The 22,411-nt window shown below is 46.3% G+C and overlaps 2 protein-coding genes across 5 annotated transcripts; both read left to right on the forward strand.

The window, feature by feature from the left end:
* The first annotated feature begins 259 nt into the window (after positions 1–259).
* Ang (angiogenin) lies at positions 260–10,910 on the forward strand. 2 transcript variants are annotated; one of them, NM_001412006.1, is made up of 2 exons: positions 260–361; positions 10,292–10,910. In NM_001412006.1, exon 2 carries the CDS (start codon positions 10,314–10,316, stop codon positions 10,749–10,751), a length of 438 nt encoding a protein of 145 aa, NP_001398935.1. In that variant the 5' UTR covers positions 260–361; positions 10,292–10,313; the 3' UTR covers positions 10,752–10,910. The 2 variants fall into 2 exon arrangements, with proteins under 2 accessions (NP_001398935.1, NP_001006993.2); NM_001006992.2 differs by lacking the exon at positions 260–361 and adding an exon at positions 5,267–5,342.
* On the forward strand, positions 314–17,661 carry Rnase4 (ribonuclease A family member 4). Of its 3 annotated transcripts, none has more exons than NM_020082.2 (2): positions 314–361; positions 16,373–17,661. In NM_020082.2, exon 2 carries the CDS (start codon positions 16,390–16,392, stop codon positions 16,831–16,833), a length of 444 nt encoding a protein of 147 aa, NP_064467.1. In that variant the 5' UTR covers positions 314–361; positions 16,373–16,389; the 3' UTR covers positions 16,834–17,661. The 3 variants fall into 3 exon arrangements, with proteins under 3 accessions (NP_064467.1, XP_063130661.1, XP_063130662.1); XM_063274591.1 differs by lacking the exon at positions 314–361 and adding an exon at positions 4,242–4,367; XM_063274592.1 differs by lacking the exon at positions 314–361 and adding an exon at positions 10,292–10,399.
* The last annotated feature ends 4,750 nt before the right edge of the window (positions 17,662–22,411 follow it).

Below are 22,411 nucleotides of genomic sequence, written 5' to 3' on the forward strand. Positions count from 1 at the left end.
GGCAGGCTTGGTGTTTCTGCCGCGGATGCTTCTCTTGGAGGTCCTCGAGACATCTACCAGTCCAATTTCTGTGCAAAAACCCACATTGTCTGCTTGGTGGTTGGGGTTAAACTGTCTTGCCGGCCAGCCCAACGGGGAGGAGCGTCCTTGGAAGAAATGGGGTGCGGTCCCAGCCACTGAGGCTGGACCGCCCACCCTCCACTCCTCTGCACCCCGCCCCAATCTGTTTGCGTGGCCAGGCAACGGCGACCTCACCCAAATCGGCGACGAGATTGCAAAGGAAACCTCATTTCTTCTATTCGCCATCCCATCAGGAAAAAGGAGTGAGAAACAAAGCCGTCATCTCCAGTTCCGCGTCCAGGTGGGTTTCTACGCCTGTCCCTCCAGGGTTTAGCTATGGAAGTCCTACTAAGGACAGTTGTGGGGCTCCTGGGAGAGGACTTCTCAACTTCTCCGGTCTAATTACAGAGCTGAGGTGTGGTGGGGATCAATTCGGTTCTCACAGGTTTCCACAGTTCACTTTCCGCATCTTGCCAGAGTCCAGCGTGGATGGTCATTGTGTAGAACCCAGGCTCTAGGGGATCGCAGAATCTGCGAAGGGAGGAATTCCAAGCAGCCCTCGTTCGCTCAGACAGGGAAAATTTTGAGGGTTCCTAGGTCGACATCAGATTTGTGATGCAAGTCTGTCAAGGTTGTGCAAGCAGAAGTGGTGTTTTCGTTTTCCATTGCCTGTCTCCCTCCCTTAACTTATCTTTAACTGTGTTGTGAAACTTTTGGAGACGCGTCAGCAGCATCCTCTATGCCTTCTTCCTGGGTAGTTGGGATTGAAACAGCACATGCCAGTGCAGTGATGGAGCGCCTCTGTTTCAGAAGGAGGATAGAAACCTTGTGCTTATATTGGGACATCTCCAGTGGGCCAGGTTCTTCCGTCTGTGATAGTAGAAATCTTATAGCCAGTTCATACATGCAATCGTTAGAAACCTCAGTTAGCACACCGGTCTGAAAAGCCTCTGGCAAACTCCGAAAAGCAGCCTCAGCTATTCAAAGAGCAAGCACCACCCAGCTCTGAGTTAGTCAGGGCTGCCAGTCGCAGCGGCTTAAACCCAAGAAACAATATGATGATAAAAGGGAGAAATCAGATGTCTGGGAGATTTATGGAAATAATCGGTGTTAAGTAATTAGTCAGTACTACTTTAAACATGAGTTTTGACTTTTCTAGAAATCATTCCGATGGGATAAAAAAGTTGGGTTGTACACTGGAAATCTTCCGGTCACAGAAACGCCAAATGCTCATCGGTCAAGTAACGTCCCTTTCTTTGTTCTTCAACTCCCTCTTCCTTAAAACGAAGGTGGAGAGATCGTCTCATTTTGATCACATGGGGTGGTGGGACCTTAGTAATGTGGTTTAGATAATGTGGAATCGAAGCTTAGGTTAACAGGGGGTGATTAGAAAAAGTGAACCAGCCACAGTCCCAGACCTCGGAGAGCCATCAGTTCAACCATGGCTCAGCTTGTAGGGGTACATGAGCTTCCCTCTCACCCTCGCTCTTTCTGCACCCCACAAAAGGCTGTGGAGTTGTCCCCTGGAGACATTGTTAGTGTGACTCCATGCATGGATTAAACAGTGTGTCAATGTGCTCGCTTCAGCAGCACAGATACTGAAAAAGCGTATGGATGCAGTCTGGTAAAACATCTCTTGAGGTTCTCCATATGTTCATTTGGGTAAAGAATTCTCTGTAAACAGTTATTTTCAGAGTGGCTGCAAACCACAAGTAAGCCAGAGCGCAGTATGCCCTGAAGTAACTGTTTACTTTGTATCTTGTTTGGAAACATACACACATCATCAGGACTTTGTTTCCATGGTCCCTGAACCAGTGGCGAACCCACTCCTCAGGGGGCCTCCTGTGAGCTTTCCTTTTTTTAGTTGTTACTTCCGTTACCCATTGAGTATTATGTCAGTGCTGTAAAGGAATGTTGACAGCGTCCCCATACCTTCCACTCTATAATGCGTCCTAAGGACCGAATTAAACATACACACTCTGTATAAAGGGGGGAAGTATGCCAACACTAGAATTATTAGAAGAAGAATTTCATGCCTCATGTGTCCATGGATATTACTGGCTTGGCGAAGAGACAGACAAAAATTCCAGGAAAGGTGATGGCTTTCCAGAGGTTAAAATTTTTAATACTTTTTAAAATTGTCAGTTGTTTTATATGAATTTAAATTACTGACAAAAATACAATATTCAGGCCTTGGATGTGGCTCAATGGTATCTACTTATCATATGTAAGGTCCTGGGTCTGAGTCCCGGAAAACACACACACACACACACACACACACACACACACACACACACACACACACACACTGTTTTTCCTTTCACCTTAATAAAATGCAAAACTTAAAAGAGGGAAGTTCCTGCGTTTGAGCAGGTTAGTGTGTCAGACCCTGGATTTTGTGTCTGGGCGTGTGCTGTGGCTGAGGGTGAAGTGCCTCTGTTTTGTAGTTGTTTATCAGAAAGGGCCACACTGATATGTTACCTCTGGCCATGGAGTTGGCTGATATTTCCCCTGGAGACCGATGAGGCCATCCGGGTGTCGCAATGGACTGGCCGCTCTCCTAACAATGAGTGGTTGCTGACTCTAGAACCCAGCCCGTCCTCATCTGTTGTCAAAGCGCTGTGTGATTAATTTAAAAGAGGCACCACCATTCCCGTTATGTTTGCACACTGAGCATTCGGTGTTGGCTTGGATACCAGTAGAGAGGCCTCACCCTGAATGTCCCCGAGTGCTAGCCTTCCCTGTATTTCTGAGACAGTTGAAATGCTGGCATTTGTCAGAACAAAGTTTGGCACTTGTCTAATGGATGCCTGGTCAGAATGCGACTGTCTCCCTTTCCGCAGACTCTAGTACCTGAAGTCAGGCTACAGCAGCTTAGTCATCTTCTAACAACTCCAGCCTCATTTCCTTTCAGCTCACAGTCGGGTTAAGTGCAGGAGGGAGGGGGAGGGGACAAGAACAAAGGGGACCTTCAAGCTGGGCTGTGCCTCAACAAAGCTGAACCTTGTTTAAGTTTGTGCCCTTTTCCAGGTCCTCATGACCTCCACTCTTCCTCCTCAAGCTGTCAGGCCCTGTTCTTAGGAAGTGTATCCATCGGGGCATGCACCTTCTGAGCAGCTTCTGCTTGTTTGCTTGCTTGTTTGTTTGCTTGTTTGTTGTTTGTTTTTGGGACAGGATTTCTCTGCCTAGCCCTGGCTGTCCTAGAACTCACTCTGGAGACCAGGCTGACCTCGAACTCACACAGATGCACCCGCCTCTGCCTCCCAAGTGCTGGAATTAAGGGTTTGCTTTGTAAAGAGGTTGCACTCCCAGAGTTTACTCTGTAGTCAGGAACAGAGGCTCAGTGGTGAAGGCAAATCAGCTGATTTCGGAACGTTTTGCAGGCAAGAGCAGAACACTCCCTGGGTCTATTCCAACACCTGGATGACCTCATCGGACCCCAGGGGAAGGATCGGCTGGCTCCCACAGCCAGAGATTGCTCTGCTTAGCACTCAAGTTTATTTCATAACTGATACCAAATTGTGCATCTCTGAACCTATAAAGAGAAGCCCAGAAAGTTTTTCACAGCTAGAAGCTCTAGGTCAGTTAATGAGGACTCACGTGTCAGTCGCTAACAAGACAGAAATGAGTAAGCAAATAGTCTTCTCTGGAAAGGGTCCGCCCAATGGCGAGACCCTGAGGTTAACTAACTCTCAAAGGAACGTTGGTACCAACCAGAAGTAAATCCGCATCCACCGTGCACACTGTGGGACCCCTACATCAGTGTCGTCTTCTCCGAGTGTCCCCAAGTCCAGGTGTGAGCATGCCCGCCTGGATCCTTTCGGCTCCAGCTTCCTGAGGGAGCCCTGTTCCTGCCACACGGAGGACCAGCCTTACTGAGGGTGTCCGAAGAGGCTGGCGTGCTGTAGTCTTCCTCCTGCTACAGCGAGTCAGCTGATGCTCTAGCTCTTGTACCCAGACTCGCCTCAAACATTCCCCAGAAATTAGTACAGCTTAAATCACGCACAAATATCTACACAGAATGATGGAGCAAAATCTAGAAATTGACAGAGAGCTGAAATATTGCAATCTTGCGCTATATACAGGATAAATGTATAACAATTTTAAAAATTGTATGTATTTCTTACCTTCTCCCTATGGGCATTTTGTCTGTGTACCACGCATACGCAATACCTGAGGAGGCCAGGGAAGGCATCGCAGCTGGTTGTGAACTGCAGTGTGGGCGCTGAGAACTGAGCCTGAGTCCTCTGAAGAGTAGCCAGTGCCCATAACCACTGAGCTACCTGCCCAGCCCTGAAGATAAATATGTAAGAACAATTCTAGTTAACTTGTTCACCACCTCACTACCTCACCGTGTACTTTCTGGGTGTTAGAAGTCTGCCTTGTGGCTCACTTACTGTTTGATCTTGGCGTCACCTCATAAGCAGAGCAGATGAACACAGTGCCTTTTGTACATAGTTCAGATAACGCTGACATGTAGAAAGCTGGTTTTGCAATTGTGCTTTAAAGAAGAGGAGGTTGAGGGCTGGAGAGATGGAGAGATGTCTCAGTGGTTTAGAACGCTGACTGTCCTTCCGGAGGTCCTGAGTTCAATCCCTAGCAACCACATGGTGGCTCAAACCATCTGTTGTGGGATCTGATGTCCTCTTCTGGTGTGTCTGAAGGCAGCTACAGTGTAGTTATGTATAAGAAATAAATCTTTAAAAAAAAAAAAAGAGGAGCTTGAGTGGCCATTGTTTCCTGTGGATGGATGGAGGGAAGAGGAGCCCAGGAAGTGCTATTTATTTCTGGGGCTTGAAGTGATGTGAGTACAGTCGCCTCACTCCTGCCTTTAGACTTCTTCCAAGTAGTTCCTGAAGTTGAGCTTAACATCAGAGATAGTAAGTTTTGGATCTCTAGCACATGAACAGTGAAACCTCAGTCCTACTCTGAGCAAGGGTAAGGACCACACATAAGGAAAGAGACAGCTTAGGAACAAAAGGCCACACTTAGCAAACATTCCCATCGCTAAAAAAATGTCTGGTCCACCAGGTGGTTAATATTTGACCCAGTCATGCTCAGGGAAAAGGTGAATGACTCCTTGTTTGTCCATGATTAGTGTCCTTGGTTTACAAGTCTCTGCCAAGGTAGAGATCCTTAGATATGTTCTCCCCACCCCTTCACACGAGCCCTGTATATAACCAGACTGACAGGAGCCTCTGGCTTCACACCGCAGGACCCTGTCTCCAGGAGCCAACAGCTAGACTGGTCCCAGTCAGACGGAGGAAACCTGGCCAGCTTTTGTAAGATTCTTCCCTTTGGGTGCTCAACTGCTCTGCTTCTTTTCTTTCCTCTGTGCTTTTACTAGCCTTTCTTCTATTTTAGTGAAACCGATTACGACTCCCCCCACACACACTAACACACACACACACACACACACACTAACACACACACACACACACACTAACACACACACACTAACACACACAGACACACACACACTAACACACACACACTAACACACACACACTAACACACACACACACACACACACACACACACACACACACGCATTTACGCTTGCTCTCTGAACCCAAACTCACTCACTCGAATGAAAATGAGTAAGAGTCAAAATTTAAAATGAAAACAGGTTTTGGTTTCTATGGTTCGTATCTGGGATACAATTAATGGGACTGCGAGCAAGGAGACGGAGATATGGGAGGGATTCTTAAATTGTGATTAAAAGTCCCCTAAGGCTTAGGAAGCCATTTGCCGATGGACATCTGAACTGCCATGTTTCCTTCCACAACAAGCATGTGGCTTGGCAGGAATATTAAGAAAAATCCTAAGCCTGGTGATGGTGAGGTCACCTTTAATCTCAGATCTCTGTGAGTTCGAGGCCAGCCTGGTCTAGAGCGTGAGTTCCGGGACAGCCAGGGCTTCACAGAGAAACCCTGTCTCGAAAAAGGAAAACCCCAAACCAGGAAGTACTTTTGGCAGTGCTTCCTCCTCGTTTCTTTCCTCTTTAAAAAAAAAAAAAATATAGATGCTCTTTTAAAACAAAGCGGACCATGTACCAAGATCAAACGATGGTAGGTGGAGGGAGGAAAGACTAGGGAGAAGACCGGGCATCTGGTGTTCCGGCTTTCAGCTGTTCCGGCTTCCCTCTGAACTGTTGCGAGACACGGAGTAGGAGAGTAAACCTTCGAGAAGGGTGTCTGTGGCACTGCCACCCCCGATGCAGGAAAGTTTGCTACATCTCTAGTCTACAAAGCGCTGCCAACGGAGAGAAAGAGAGAAGGAGGATTCCTGTGAGCACTACGGGGTTAAGAATGGAAAACCGGCTCTGCACAGTCAGAACTCTTCCACTGCAGGAAATCCGAATGACAGCCATTGTTGTGTGGGGGACTAAGGTTCAGCACCTTTGCCAGTGGCAGAATTACATTCATACCCCCTAATAGTCCGGCGCTCGCTTGTTTTCTCACAATTATACCCTGCCTGGCTTTGAGGGGGTATTTCTAGCTAAATGTTTCAAGGGAGTGGACAGTAGACACTGGTGGTTGGGGCGTGCTGCTGCTGGAAGTTGCTTTCTGGGTGCTTTAGTAAAGTGAAGCCATAAGGAGAGACTGCATGGGGTGAGTTGGTAAAAATTAATGTGCAATTTCTGCAAATTAGAAACAAGTAACCCCCTTTCCTGGCCACATAGGCCTGAGAGCTTTCAAAGTCTAAATAGCAAGTGCCATTTTAGGATGAAAAAAAAAAACCCAGTGTAGTATTAGTCTTCTCATGGTACACAGGCTTGGCTTACAGGGAGAGCCTTCAGGGAAGATGTGTTTCAGTGAGACTTGACCAAGGTTACCCCATCACCGATTTCTTCCAGTTGATACCTTGTACCATCAACTAAGGTTATTTAAATTTGTCCCTGCAATTCCGATGTTGCCAGATTTGGCTACTGAAACCCACGAGGAATCTATTAGCTTAGTAAGAAGCATGGACTTTCAAAGCTGGAACCCCTCTCATTTCGGGCTGGTAAAGAACAGGCCTCAAGAGAAAAGGGAAGTTAACCAGCAGAGCGGTACTGCGAGTCTGCTGTGAAGCCAGCACTGTGACTCAAGGCAAAGAGTGCAGATCCGGCTCAGGTGTAGATTATACAGCAGCAGGAAATATGGACAGGTAAATGTTTGTTTGCCTAGGATCACGTGGGCAATGGTGTGTTTGCAAACAGCAGCCATGAAACCCGATAGCTGGTAAACTTCTGCTTTATGATGGCCTTAGCATTTGGACCCCGTACATTATAGCTTTTGCTTTGGTGTCCTAAATACCCAGAGCCTGGCAAGTTAAGGGACTCTGGGTGAGGCTACCACAACCTTGCTGGCACCTCCAGGAGAGCAGACTGTCAGTCTATTGAATGGCCACATCCTATCCACTGCTGCCACCTGCTGCTCGTGTTGAGTATTACCAGCTCTTGATATCTTTCATTGTTTAGTTTGGCAGTAGCCAGGCTAGTTCCAAAATGTGCCTCAGTCCTCCTCGCCCGCTCTGCAGGCACGTGTGTAGTTTCACACATAGATCTTCCTCGTTTTTAAAGAGAAATCACATCCAGGAAAGAGCATCCTAACATAAATGTAAGCAGGTCTCATGCAGCCTGGCAGCTCTGGTAAATGCTGGTAACTCTTCAGGGGTGGCTGTGCCTTCTGCACGTGTGCACCATCTTTCTCAATAAACAAACAAACAAACAAACAAAAACAAAAACAAAAAAACCACACTCACATTTAATTCTGATGCAGTTCATAATCTGCATGCTTTATGGAAGTTTGTTATTTCAGTACGGTGAAATGACCGAGAATTTGGTGTTCTTTATAGCCTTATTCCGAGTTTGGTTGTGGTTACTGTGAAACAGGAAGAACAGGCTAGTGTCAGATGCTAATTAGAAGGGAAGTCCACTTCCCATTCCATCGCCCATCGTCCACAAGCTCAGTAGAGCCTTAGACCCCCTGACTCCTAGATTCCAAGATGTACTCCTGACCCTGCACTACTGAGCAGGCCGACTATAGGCTGAGTGCCAGAACCTCAGCTTTCTACATACACACACACACACACACACACACACACACGTGAGTGAACATGCAGGCACATGTACACCCACACAAACACGCACATGTATGCACATGTGCACACACACGAGGTAAAAGTAAACGTGTTCGGACTTATACATGAGAGAAATACAAAATAAAATTAATGATTAACTTAATGTGGCTGAAAATGTACCACACTTCAGGGTAGAAAACAAAACAAAAACTTACTTGGGACTGATTTCCTCTCTAAGTACTACTCCTTTAGGCCGAAAGATGCAACATTCTTTGTATTTATTTATTTACAGACAAGGTCTCCTGTATCCCAGGCTGTCCTTGAATTGGCTATAGAGCCAAAAATGACATAGAAATTACAATTCTCCTGCCTGCACCTCCCTAGAAGAACATAAACTAGGGGTGGTAGTTCTTCAGGAAGATCAAGAGTTTGGGGCCAGCGTGGGTGCAAGACGCTCAAAGCAAAACAAAACAAAATCAAACTTAAAAGTTGATTTTTCCTCTGCAATGTGGGGACATTCACAGTTATTTGATATGGTGGGGTGTAGAGCTATAATGGGTTTGTGTGTGTTTCTGAGAAGCCATCTACCGTGGTTTCTGGGCCATGAAACTCACCAATTACAAGGCTGTTTAGTAGGGAAACTTGTGTTTCTACCTCCACAGCACCAGGATTACAAATGCTTGCCATCAAGTCTGGCTTTTACTTACTTAGCCATTTCCTCCCTATAGCATTTTTTTAAAACATTTACTTTTACTATTTACTGTTAGGTGTGTGCATGTATGTCTGTGGGCAGGTCTGTGTAAGAGAGCTCCAGGTGCCCACAGAGGCAGTGGATGCCCCAGAGTCTGAGTTGCTGCAGGATGTGAGCAGCTTAGTGTGGGTGCAGCGACCTGAACTCAGGCTCTCTGAAGAGCAAGACGCACATTTAACTACTGAGCCATCTCTGCCGCCCCACCACGAAGAGGGTTTTAAGTCTCAGGATGATCTTTTTATATTTTCTCCAAAGAACTAAGGATATTATCAGACACTGCTTGATATTTCCCTATTATCTCCCAGTTCTCAAAATTTCAAATTTCATAAGAAACAACAATTTGAAAGTCCACAAGAAGGTCAGACTCCAGCAGAAGACACCTTTGGTCCTGGGGCGTCTGATTGACAGATGCGTGTGGTGCAGGGTGTGCCGAGAGCTCTGGGGAGGTGATGGTAGGAGTCTTCTCTCTTCTCCTCTTCAGAGAGATCTTACAGGGAATTTTAAAACCTCAGTTTTGTTCTGGGTTTCATATTACCACACGGTAAGATCATTCGCCTATGCTAACAGTATCACACGTGTAGGAGACACTAGAAAGTATTCTCTCAGACCATCCAAAGAGCATCCCAAGTAGGTCACTCTGAAGACAAAGCTTGAGTTCCCCTCTTTGTTCAGTCAGAGTCTCTTCCAGGCCCACTTCAGGTACCGCACAACCTGTTCCATTCTCCCTATGCACTGCATGGTAACTCTGCCCTCTGGGAGGAGTAGACCTGCAGCCTTCATCCCAAGGTGATCATCTCTACAGCTTTCCTCACTGATGTGGAACCAGAATCCCATCTCACAGCCTTGGGGGTTGGACTGTCCTTGTGCTCGCAATCCCCAGAAGTCATTCTGCCTGGCTCTCAGCTCCTGTGTTACCAACTCACCCTTCCCCATAGGTGCACATTTCTGTTCTGTGCTCGATCCTCCCCCGCCCCCCAAAAAAGAGTCTTCTATATCATCAAGCTAGTGTGGAACTCCCGGATTCAAGCAATCCCCCTGTCTCTGTTTCCCAAGTAGCTCGGCCTTACAGACACACACTGCCCCTGAACCCTGGTATATCTTAAAGGTCTTTGTGCCCTAGGAGCTAACACAGTTTCTGGGCCCAATAGGAACTTGAGTAATGTTTGTTAGCAAGTTAAATAATAGGTGAATTAAGACTATAAACAGATTTTGATGCGCTGTGGATGATGGTGAGCCTAAAGAATAAAGAAAGATGGCTGACACAGAGTCAGTCAGGAAGGCCAAAGCAAAGAAGGAATGAGGTAGCTGAGGACAACTGCTTTATCCTATTCTTTCGGAGAGGAAAGTCCCCACCCATTTAGTCTAAGTTAGAAAGTAGTTCTATGGCCCGACCATTCCTGCTCTTTGTCCTAGGCTGGAATCTCTGTTGGAAGAGATGGAGATGAGCCTGCGTCCTCTGTTGTTGGTTTTTGTGCTGGGTCTGGTTTCGACCCCTTCAACTCTGGCTCAGGACGACCCCAGGTACACGAAGTTCCTGACTCAGCACTATGATGCCAAGCCCAAGGGTCGGGATGCCAGATACTGCGAAAGTATGATGAGGAGAAGAGGCCTAACCTCGCCCTGCAAAGAGGTCAACACCTTTATCCATGGCAACAAGGGCAGCATCAAGGCCATCTGTGGCGCGAATGGAAGCCCTTACGGAGAAAACTTAAGAATAAGCCAGTCTCCCTTCCAGATCACCACCTGCAAGCATACAGGAGGGTCTCCCCGGCCCCCTTGCCGGTACCGAGCCTCTGCAGGGTTCAGACATGTTGTTATTGCCTGTGAAAATGGCTTGCCTGTCCACTTTGATGAGTCTTTTATCAGTCTCTAGTCAGCAGGCCCCCGGCGCAGACTTAACTCTGTTCTCTTTTTATCTCCTCTCACCCCAGAACACTGACATCCATTGTCAGGGGCTAGAAAATTTACTATCTGAAACATATGTCTCCCGACTTACAAAACACAGGAATAAAGATTTCTCAAAAGCCATTAATTATCAGTCTGGAGGTTTTTGGGGGAGCAGGGCCGACAGGATGGCGGGCAGGGGTAAACCAGTCACAGACGAGGACACCTTGACTGGTTTCCTGTTGGGCAGCATTGGGGAGCTTAACAAGAACCGCCACCCTAATTTCCTGGTAGTGGAGAAAGATACCACCATCAATGAGATTGAAGACACTTTCAGGATGTTTCTAAACAGGGATGACATTGGCATCATTCTCATCTACATCGCAGAGACGGTTCGGCTCGCCCTTGATGCCCACGGGAGGTCCATTCCAGCTGTCCTGGAGATCCCGTCTAACAAGCATCCCCATGATGCAGCCAAAGACTCCATCCTGCGCAGGGCCAAGGGCCAGTTCGCTGCTGAAGACCTGCGCTAGGGCTGCTCAGCCCTTAACCCTCCTCTCGCTTCCAGGCCTCTCTCAGTTGGCCAGCCTCTATTTAAGTTACAAGCCTTGGTTTCCAGACCCTCCTTTCCTCTTCACTGAGTGGCGTGTAAGCTGTTGGGGTTCCATTCAGGTCTAGGCTGGATAGGGAAAGAAAGCCCTGGCATCTCTCTACTACCTTCTCCCTATGCAGTTAAGCAGTATCATTGCTGATGTTAAAAGAATAGTGTCTCAAAAAAAAAAAAAAAAAAGTCCGTCTGGAAGATCACTAGTTCCAGTAAATTTAACTTTCTGGTTCCTCTCCTAGCTGTTCCCAGGGGACAGGGGCTGAAATGGAGATATTCTTCCTTGCCTGTTACTCAATGAGAAGGTAGATTTTATCTTTCTATGTAGCTGAGGATGGTAAATTGATTTGCAGACAGGACAGGGAATTTTCAAAAGAGGCAAGTTGTCTATTACGTAATGGGTCATTAAAGAGCCCTTTGGAAAGTTTAGGATCAAGGGCCAGCATACAATAGCTCCCCACCAACTCCTCCCCTACAGCCTGAGACCGTCTGCACTCAGGGGACAGACACGGCTTCAGGCTGTCATCCTTAGCAACCTAATGCATCCCCTTAATTTTTTTTTAAGGACCTCAACTCTGGCCAAACCAGATTCACACAGAAAAAAAATTCAAGACTAGCCTGCCTGGGTCAGAATAGGAGGCTTTTGTCAGTGATAATTTTGACATAGGCTGTCAACATAAAGGGTGTGAGAGGGGCAGTTAGGAAGTGAGACATAACCAAATGTGGATGTGGATTCCCCAACAGAGACTCATATATAATTGCCTTAATATTGGTGGAACGTACAAGTCACACCGTAAAAGGTTGTAAGAACAGCCCTCTGCTTTTCTGTCTCTCTCTTTAAAATATTACTTATTTTATTTTGCGAGTATTTTGCTTTATTATAGTGTTTTGCCTGCATGTATGTGTGTGCACCACATGTGTGCCTGGTGCCCAGGGAGGTCAGAAGAGGTGTTGGACCCCCTGGAACTGGAGATGGCTGTGGTGGATGCTGGGATCTAAACCCAAGTCTTCTGCAAGAACAGCAAGTGTCCCTAAGTGCTGAGCCACCTCACGACCCCTTTCTCGTCATTTGATAGGCAGGGCCATAGGGTGGCCCAGGAGATGTCTTGGATGGAATTATAATTTGCAAAGGCAGACTCGAGAACCACCAGGGTTACACAAGGGGTTTAGTACATCTTCCTGAAAAGAAGGCTTCTTCTTCGTTCTTGAAAAGTGCAGGTTTACTACTGGCCAAGGGGTGAAGGCCTTAAGCAGTTGTTAATGATGATGGAATATTTGCTTCCGAGACTGCCAAGTAAAGGGTTTCTTCCCCTTCCCATAGCCCCTCAAAATTTCCTTTTCATCCATTGAGTGTCTCTTTCTCTGTGGTCTTAAGCAAGGATTAACTCTAATGGAATACTCCCAAGACATTCATTTGTCATGGCTATTTTATTTAAAATTTAAAAACTTGTCTATTTTATGTCATTTTTCTCCTTAAACTTTACTTTATTGAGTGGTATTTGAGAACTGTGGGGTTTTAAGGAAGTTATAGAGAGATTATTTTCTTTCTATTTTCAGCCAGATTTGTTTCAAACGTAAACACTATATACAAACCTAGCTTGCTGGGTGCTGTCAGATGCTCAGTAGGCAATGTCCCGTTAGCAAAGGTTTATGAACACGTGCCTAGGTGTTTTACTTGGTGGTTCTAAATGCAGAACGAACAAAGTCCTGCTTCCCCTGTGTTCAAGCTATGGCCAGTGGCTGAGTAGCCCAGCCTTCCTGAGGATTCAGATTTAGGGCAGGCTTGAGAAGTGGGTACATGGTTTCCCCAGAAAGCAGGCAGAGGGTTCTCAAATGTCTCTCATTAGAAAAGTTGCCCTAAGGTGCTGGCCAATGACCCACGTTTCGTGTGGGGACTCACACAGCAGAAGGAGACAACCTACTCCAGCAGATCAGCCATCCATCAATCACATGATTGGTGGGCAGCAGTTTGAATAGAGTCCTGGTATTTTTGGTACCAAGTCTCTTTGCTCTACCATAACACAAAGGTGTTCAGAGTGAAACGTCAAATTGCAGATAAGGCGCTGTGTCTTGGTAACACACCATGTGAGAAGCTGAAGAAAAAGCCATCCGTGATTGCTGGCTATGCATGAAAAGACAAGAAAATCTCCCAGACTTCATGGAATGGCGATGAGTGAGGAAGAACACGCCAGACAATGGGAGAGGAAACTGCCCTGGGACACAGACGCTCAATTCCTTGAGAGTGTGATTAACCCTTCAAAATAGAGAGAGTCAGCACCACCGAACGCAACACGTCGCAGCCATCCGTTATGAAGAAAGTAGAGGGAAACGAGAAAGATGGTGAGCAGCTCTGAGGCGAGCTGCTCTGAAGACCACGCCTTCCTCTGATCTGTGAGAGTCAACCCCTGACCCGCTTCTGCACTTCGAGCTTCTTCTGGTTCCCCTGTACACTGTTAGTAATGCTGCCTTCTGGGAGGAGGAGACCTGCCTCCCTTCACCTCAAGGTGACCCTGCTTTCAATACTTTTCCTCACAGGTACAGGGCTCAAGGACAAAAGTGGGCCATCGGGAAAGGACTGGCAGCCTACACTGGCCACTTACGGTGTGCGGGACCCTGTGATGAGACTTTCCATTAAGTTTTTAAAAAGTCATTTTTCACAATATTGCAACAAGCCTGTCACTACCGTTCTGTAGCGTATGTGCCGATACACTAAGAGAGGTTAAATAATCTCCCCAAACCACACACCGTGCTAGTCTTCTTCCCATCGCTATGACAAAACATCGGGACTGATCAACTTAAAAAGGAGAAAGACTTGTCGTGACCCACTACTTCGGGACCTGTGGAGAGGCACTGAATTGTGGCAGGAGAGGGCAGGAAAGCAGCTGCTTGCCTCATGGCATCAGGAAACAAAGCGAGAAGGAAGAAACTGAGGTCATTTTAAGGACTCCCTATGGGCATCCCAGCCGTGACCAAAATTCCTCCCAACAACACCACCCTGGGGATCAAGCCTTTAACACGTGGGCCTTTGTGGAACTTTGAAAATCTGAACTATAGCAGTGAGTGCAGGGGAATCATGGTGTGAAAAGAAGTTCTTAATGAGATTCTGTGGTACAGTGTGAGAGCCTTTGCAGGGAGGCACGTGCTAAGTTAAGTTGGAAAGCCCCTCTCTCTCTTTGACATTCTGATACTCCTTCCTCTACCACCTAAGTGTTGGGATTACAAGTGTGCACCGCCATGCCTAGGAGTATGCGATGTTAGAGATAGAAACCAGGGCTTCATGCGTGCCTGGCAAGCACTCAGCAGCCTCTAAGGATGCTAATACTCTCTCCGATCTGTAGCTGTAGGTGTAGAATTAGAGCATAGAGCCTAACATCTTCCTGTGCAAAGACACAGGAAGTGAGTATGGGGAAAGTGTCAAAGAATAATGACTGCACTTGACACTGGTAATTACCACTTGTCAAAGTGTCGTTTGAGGTAGAACAGAGTAAACCAGAAGCCATTTTAGCAGCGTGTGATCTGCCTTCACGGAGCCCATCTTTGAAGACAAGCGCAGTGGTATCTGTCTGCACCCAGCCATCTCAGAAGGAGACTGCTCTTGGACTGTGCCTGCAGTGATAGACAGCCTTGACTCTTAAAAAGAAACTATCTCCATTACTTTGGGGTGCCCTCTCTTTTGCATCAGGAATGATGTTTATTTGCTAGGTCAATCAACCTGCAAAGTCAACCTGAGGAATGGCCACCAGATGGCAGCATCTCCCAGTCATTCCGTAAGCCATTCGTGCAGAAAAGTAACTGGCTCTGCCTTTATAATCCCGTTTTGTGTGTTTAAATTAATGTTTACTAATTCTTCAAAATATCATACAGTGTGCTTTGATTGTCTTCACTTTCCTCTCTCAATTCCTCCCAGATCTGTCCCCCATTATCCTACTCATCCAACTTCACGACCTCTCTTCCTTCCTTCCCTTTCTTTCTTTCTTTCTTTCTTTCTTTCTTTCTTCCTTCCTTCCTTCCTTCCTTCCTTCCTTCCTTCCTTCCTTCTTTCTTTCTTCATCTCATTGTGTCCAGTTTCTTCAGCCCCAATACTCTTGGGTGTATGTAGGGAGCATGGTCAACCTACTGGAAGTCACACACTTTTCAAGAAAGCTGACTTTTCCTCTCTAAGCCACTAGGACTTGTCAATAGATCCTCAGTTAGCAATGACGCTTCCTGGCCACCTCTACCCTCCAGGCTGGGATTTTGTCTGGCTTGAGTTTGTGTGGTCTTGAGCACGATGTCTCAACAGGTGTGAGTGTATATGTGCACACGCCCTGTTGTTCCCAGAAAACAGTCTCACTCTAGTCACCCCTGCCTTACAATCTTCCCACTCTCTTCCTCCAAACGATCCCTGAGCCTTGGGCCAAGGTGGTGTTAGTCTTTAAGGGAGAAGTAGAGTTTCCCCAGAAGAGGTGATTTATTCCACTAGCACAACCCTCACAGGAGGGGGGAGGAGAGGCTAGACTGAGGTTTGTTCTACCTTATCGTCCTTCATTTGCCGGATATAGAACATTCAAGTCAATATGTTATCTTGCCTCGACCAGAGTCTACGTACACTTTTGGGAACTGAAGTTTCCCAACCACCAAACACTCCCTAAAGATCATACTAGCTAACTCTCCTATAAAACCCAAACTCCAGCTTTATCTAGATTTATCTTTCCTTGTTTTAGACTCCAGTAAGGCAGGCTTGGGCAACTAACCTCCCTGTCATGTTTGTTCTGACTTGCTCTGTTAGTTAGCTCTACTGCCCGATACTTGGTAAAGAGAGCAATGTTTGCTTTCAAGGAAGGCTATGTTGACAGACTAGTCACTCTCAGAGAAAAGGGTACAAAGGGAAGAGCAGGAAGAATGGGGAGATCTTAAGTGGAAGGAGGGGGAAGGGAGGGTTCGGAGCAGATTTTACTTTGCCCTTCTCAGTACCTCTCTAGAGCCCAATCCTTACCATCCTTTCCCCATTCTTATTTTCTTCTCAGGCACTTTCTAGGTGACGATGGACATACAGAGGACCCAATCCTTGCTTCTGCTCTTGTTGCTGACCCTGCTGGGGTTAGGGCTTGTACAGCCCTCCTATGGCCAAGATAGAATGTACCAACGGTTCCTTAGACAGCATGTGGACCCTGAGGGGACAGGCGGCAGCGACAACTACTGCAACGTGATGATGCAGAGACGGAGGATGACTTCTACCCAGTGCAAACGCTTCAACACCTTCATCCACGAAGACATCTGGAACATTCGCAGCATCTGTGATACTGCCAATATCCCATGCAAGAATGGCAATATGAACTGTCACGAAGGCATAGTGAGGGTCACTGACTGCAGAGAGACAGGGAGCTCTGTGCCCCACAACTGTAGGTACAGGGCGAGAGCCAGCACTAGGCGAGTTGTCATTGCCTGTGAGGGTACCCCAGAGGTCCCAGTGCACTTTGACAGATAGATGACATCCTGTAGCTGCTACTGCTGGCAGATGACCTCTGAGTCAGTGAGAAAAGCAATGAGGGATGGCTCTAGGCTTTGCTTCCTTTGCTTGTGTCTTATCCTCACATATATCCAACGTAACCCATGGTGTTAAGTACTTCTCATCCAAGAGAAGAAAGAAGCCTCTTTTCACAGCACTGATGGCCTTGTTCTCCCAGATTCTATCGCCTGGACCATATGCATTACATGTATTTAGATAGTATTTCAACTATATAAAGAGCTTTTTCTGTCCAAGGTGTCTCATTCCAACCCTCTAACACACCTTGATGCCAATACTGCCACTTTACTTAGAAGCTCAGAGTTAAAGGATTTGACGACCATACAAACGGTGGAGGATCTCAGACAAAAATCAACTGAACGGGCTACTCACAAAGGTTACTCACCTACTTCTGTTATCCCTAAATGTCATCGTTAGGGAAGCCACTCGGAGTTTGGAAATAGGGACTGGAGAGATACCTCTGTGGTCAAGAGCACTGGCTGCTCCACTAGAGGACCCAGGTTCAATTCCCAGTACCCTCACAGCAGCTCACAACGGTCTGTATCCAGCTCTAGGTGGTTTGACACCCCACACAGATAGACATGTCGGCAGAACACCAATGCACATAAAATTAAAATAAGGAGTTTGGAAGTAAAACATCGGCAAAATGAGAGCTACTTGGCATTATTTTGGTTTGTGGCTACTAAGATTTTTTTAACTATATGAAAAATGTAGAACATCACTAAGATTGGTTTACCCTTCTCCGAAAGATTTTCAATATTTTATTATAATAAAGAACTGTATGTTGAACCAACTGTGTCTGGGTTTGTGTTCTCCTGCTCTTTTTCAGTTCCTCTCTAGTCTGTGAGCTCTCATGCCCCTTAGTGTCCCTATACGTTCTGGTCCAATACACACGACCATGAGATCCATCCCGACATCTGACTCTGTCTCCTTTTCTCCACTGAGATGATCCCTTTCACACACAAGACCTGAAACAAGAACTCAGATGTGGCCTTTGCTAAAAAACCACCAATTCTTCATGCAGCAAATTGAGAGAGCTGCATTACTTGGCCTTATTGATATTTATGACTGCATATACCCAATGGGTGACTGACGGTAGGCTAACTAGGTTGACATTTCTGGCTGCACGTGATTTTTCCTTTCTGAGTCCTCTGTGGGTCAAATGGAGTTCAAGATCAACAGGTCTGATGGATAAACAAAGAGGGTAATGGCTTTTCCCCTTTAGGATTTTATGTGTGTGTATGTGTGTGGGAGGTGTGGGGAATAAGTACACCACAGCTCACATGTAGAGGTCAGAGGACAACCCTTGGGAGTCAGCTCCACTGAGAGACAGGAATCAGATCATTAGTCAGGCTTGTCTGACAAGTGCTTTCCTGGCTGTGCTATCCTACTGGCCCTTTAAAAGAGATGACTTTATTTTAGTGTGTGTGTGTGTGTGTGTGTGTGTGTGTGTGTGTGTGTGTGTGTGTGTGTCTGTCTGTCTGTCTGTCTGTCTGTCTGTCTGTGCAGGTGCTCAGGAAGAGGTCAAAGGTTATCTCTTTGAGTTCCAGGGACTGAACTCAGGCTGTCAGACTTGTTAGGGCAAGCATTTTTATCCACTGAGCCATCTCACTGGCCCAGATAATGACTCTGGCCGACCTGAGATAATAGTTAACCAGAACACAGTTCTGTCCACAGCTGGACAGAAACTGCTTGACACTGCCTGCCCCATCCCCTGTATATTCTTAGTGCTTTTGCTGGCTCCTTGGAAATGGTTACAGATGCCGGGTTCCTTGCCTTACCAGCACACTTGCACTGGTTAAAGATCTAATTTTCATTCCACTGTTACCTTTTCTGTCTGGTTTGGTGTTTCAGTGGCCAGACCACAAAAGTAAAGCCTTGAGCCTAGTTTGATAATACCCGTTCCTTCCCACTTTGAACATTTAATAGATTACTCCAAAGACACTGGCTGCTAAAAGAAGTGTACTACATGTGAGAGACTAAGCTGATATTTGAATAATAACGAATAGGAAATGAGACTTGATCTGAAGTCCCCTTACCTGACTTAAGCGAAGGATCCCACACAGTAGAGCCATGAAGTAAGTCCTCCAAGACAATTATGTAAGCAAACAAGCTATACTTGCATCGTGGAATGTCAGTCGGTCCAAGAGAAAATGTTCCTCCCAACGGCACACCTGTGTAAATACGTTTAGAGTGAGGAAAGAGGATGGGAGGAGAGTTCTCTCCTGGGCACCTTCAGGCATCCATGAGAGTTGGTCACTGCATTTGCCTTTGTTCTGACACTGAGCTCCTGCTTGACATTTCTGGACTGAGAGGACAGTCTTGATGTTCACAGTTCCTGTGATCACACCCGAGTTTATGCTAAAGACATGACTTAGAATAAGACTCTCAGTCTCAAGATAAGCAAGTCACTAAAACCACCAAGTGTTTGGAGAGTTGAAACTCTCCGCCCTTCTTACCAGACTTTAGGAATTAGGGTAGAGCGGCTGGGAACTCAACTCTGTAAACCTCTTAGACAAAAGCATCTGAGAGTATGGAAGAGGGTGCATAAGTGATTGACCCGTCCAGCAGGTCTAGTTATTCAGGGTTCCGAAGAGGTGCCACCTGAGGGTCAAAGAGGGGGGAGAAAAGAAGGGTCAAGGTCTCGTTTATTGAGAGGAATGTACAGCATTTAAAGCTCTGAAGCAGGAATTGAAGCAGGAACTGAAGCTTAGGGTTGGGGAGTACTGAGAAGTGCCCAAGGATATAAGGTGAATCACTAAACTGCAAGATATCCTCCTTAAACGAAGAGGCAACAGTTTTCCGGGGACATATTCTTTGAAAAGGTCGAGCCCTTCTCAGGAATCTGCCCAGGGCAGGGCACTAGCTTTGCTCAGGCTGAAACATCCTGTGATTGTTCCCTGAATCTTCCTGGGAGAGGCTTTTGTCCAACAATCTCATAATCTTACAGCAGCCATCTTAGGGGTGAGCATCTGTGGCCATACAGCCCAGAGTCACGTAGCCACCTTGAGCTATACAGTCACAAAGCGGCCAGGCCCAAATCCTATACGGCTCCCTACAAGTGATGTATCCAAAGAGACTTGGACACTCCACAGAATGGAACAAGCCCTCTCTAGACCTTATCCTATGCAACATCTCTGCCAGTGGAAGTGAAAAAGTTCGCAATACAAAGCGGACTCACAACGTCAAGAACCTACAAGTTGAGTCAAAGGTGCGCATAAGAAGTTTACGTGTGTGTGCCTCCATTGGAAGTCCAGGCAGGCTTTGGTTTTGCACCAGTCTCCCACATAGCTACACCATGCATTTCTGGGGTATCCTCAGATCTTGCTTGCCATCTTGTAACAGGTCTACCTCCATAACTTAACAGTATTCCAGATAAGCCAGGACCATCATGTGGCAATGGCTGTTTCCAGCAATCAACTCATGCTAGCTTTTCCCATGTGGTCCTGAGGGTAATGAGCTTTCGTTTTATCTTTTTAAGACAGGGTCTCACTGTATATCCCTGAGTGCCCTGTAACTGACTACATAAGACCAGGCTGCCCTAGAACTCAAAAAGATCCACCTGCCACTGTCTCCCAAGTACCTGGATGAAAGGTATGCACCACCACACCAGGCTATGAGCTTTTCTGAAGTTCTTCACCCATATTTATTTTGTTTAAAAATGTCTGTTTTCCCTAACTTCCTCCACAGTGATTGTCTTAGTGCTCTCTAGAGGATCAGAACCACTAGGTTACATTCCTAAGGGTAGCCACTAATGATGTGCACTGCACAGCAACCTCAGCTGCTTGACAGAGCTTTAGCATCTTCACATTGCAGATCACAATTCTCCAGTATCTTTGACTTTCATCTTTGATGGTTTTCTATGTGTTGTGGGAGTTTCCGAATGCCTTTGTGGGGAGGGGATTCCATATGAGCTTTGTAGAGGATGTAAATGTATACAGAGGTGGTATCTAAAGAAATAGAGAAGCTAAAGACTTATGGTTCCAGAAACTCATAGGCACTTACACCTGGTCCCGAGGATGAAAACACATAATCTGGACAAACGGAGACCCCAGACTCATATCTGAGGCCTTGGTAGTTGAGGGCAGGAGTTCAGTTAATAAGTATAGAGCAGGGCCCTCAGTTGACTCCCTAGGTGACTTCCAGGATGAATGACAAGGTCTGGTATGCCCCAGCAGAAGCAGGTTCTATTAAGAAGGTAGACTGGCTTGAGCCCCTTTGTCCTATACAGGAGCATACATTGAAGGAAGTAGAATGATACAGCCTAAGGGAAGAAGAGTAAGATAGCAGGCCACTCTCCTCTGGGGAGTAGATGAGGAGAACAGGCCCATATTGTAAGACTAAGGCACGTTAGAGCACAATCAGGAAACAGGTCAATGCTTGCCATGCTACCTGGTGTGAACACTGCCTCATGCCCCGAGAAGAATGAAAATTGTTCTTATGGGTTGGTTTCTCAGGGATCAATGTCTGGTACCTCCTGACCTCAAAGGCTGAGAATGTGCAGGGGGGAGGTATAAAGGGGCACCAGATGGGGATGCTGAACTTTAAAGAGCAATAGGGACTTAGGTGCTTGTTGAACTTACTGCTTTGCTTTAAAGAAAAAAAATGCTATAATAAAGTTGATGACCACTTTCATTCTGAATGTTAAAGAGTAGGGTTAAAATGGGCTAAAAACAATTTATGAAAAAATCATATATTTCTTGGAATTATTAAGTCAGCTTTCAACATTACCTGTGATTGAGCTACGACACAAACATAGAGTCTTGTAGGCTTAAATTTGTAATAAAGGATCTTAAACCCTTCAACCTTCCTTCTAGCCCACCACCCACCACAGGTCATGGAAAAGAAAGGTTGATAGGAAATGGGGGTGGTGTGGACCTGTTCAGAAATAGTTCTTTGGAGCTCTCTAGTATTCATTGTCAGCAGTCCAGTCCTCTAGTAAAATACCAACGTGAAACAGAGGCTGCAGTCCAGCCCACTCTATGAGCACCACTCACGACTCAGCAGCAGTAGTTCAATCCAGAAGAAACCTCGAGGCTCCACCAATCAGCCCAAGTCTATGAAAGTGGAAAGATAGCAGGAGAAGCTGTTTGGTGAGTTAGTCTCTACGAAGTCATGACAAGTGAAGGTCAGCAAGAATATGTAAGATGAACCAATACAAGAGCTCCCTGCCACTGTCTGTGGGGTCCTATTTATATTCTTTCTAAACGTTACCTGTCCTCTCATGTGTGTGCTTCAGCAGAACATTCTCTCACCTGTGTCTGCTTCACCAAAGCATCCTTTCATTTGTCTACCCCAGCATAACATCATGTGACATAACTGAGTTCCAAAGAAACCAGAAATTCCCACTTCAGAGTATAAACGCGTAGCTTTTTTTCCAATAAATGCAGAAACTCTTCTTATTTACCCTCAGATGGTATCAGTCTTCTTCCCTTCCCAATTCGACACTTTGGGACCCACTGGGGCTGGACTTTGGTACACCAAGTTCTATTTCCTTATTTGGTCACTTCTTCCTCCTAAGGGTGGCTACCACGGTCCA

The sequence above is a fragment of the Rattus norvegicus genome, chromosome 15 (genome assembly GCF_036323735.1).
Source record: "Rattus norvegicus strain BN/NHsdMcwi chromosome 15, GRCr8, whole genome shotgun sequence".
Lineage (NCBI taxonomy): Eukaryota > Metazoa > Chordata > Mammalia > Rodentia > Muridae > Rattus > Rattus norvegicus.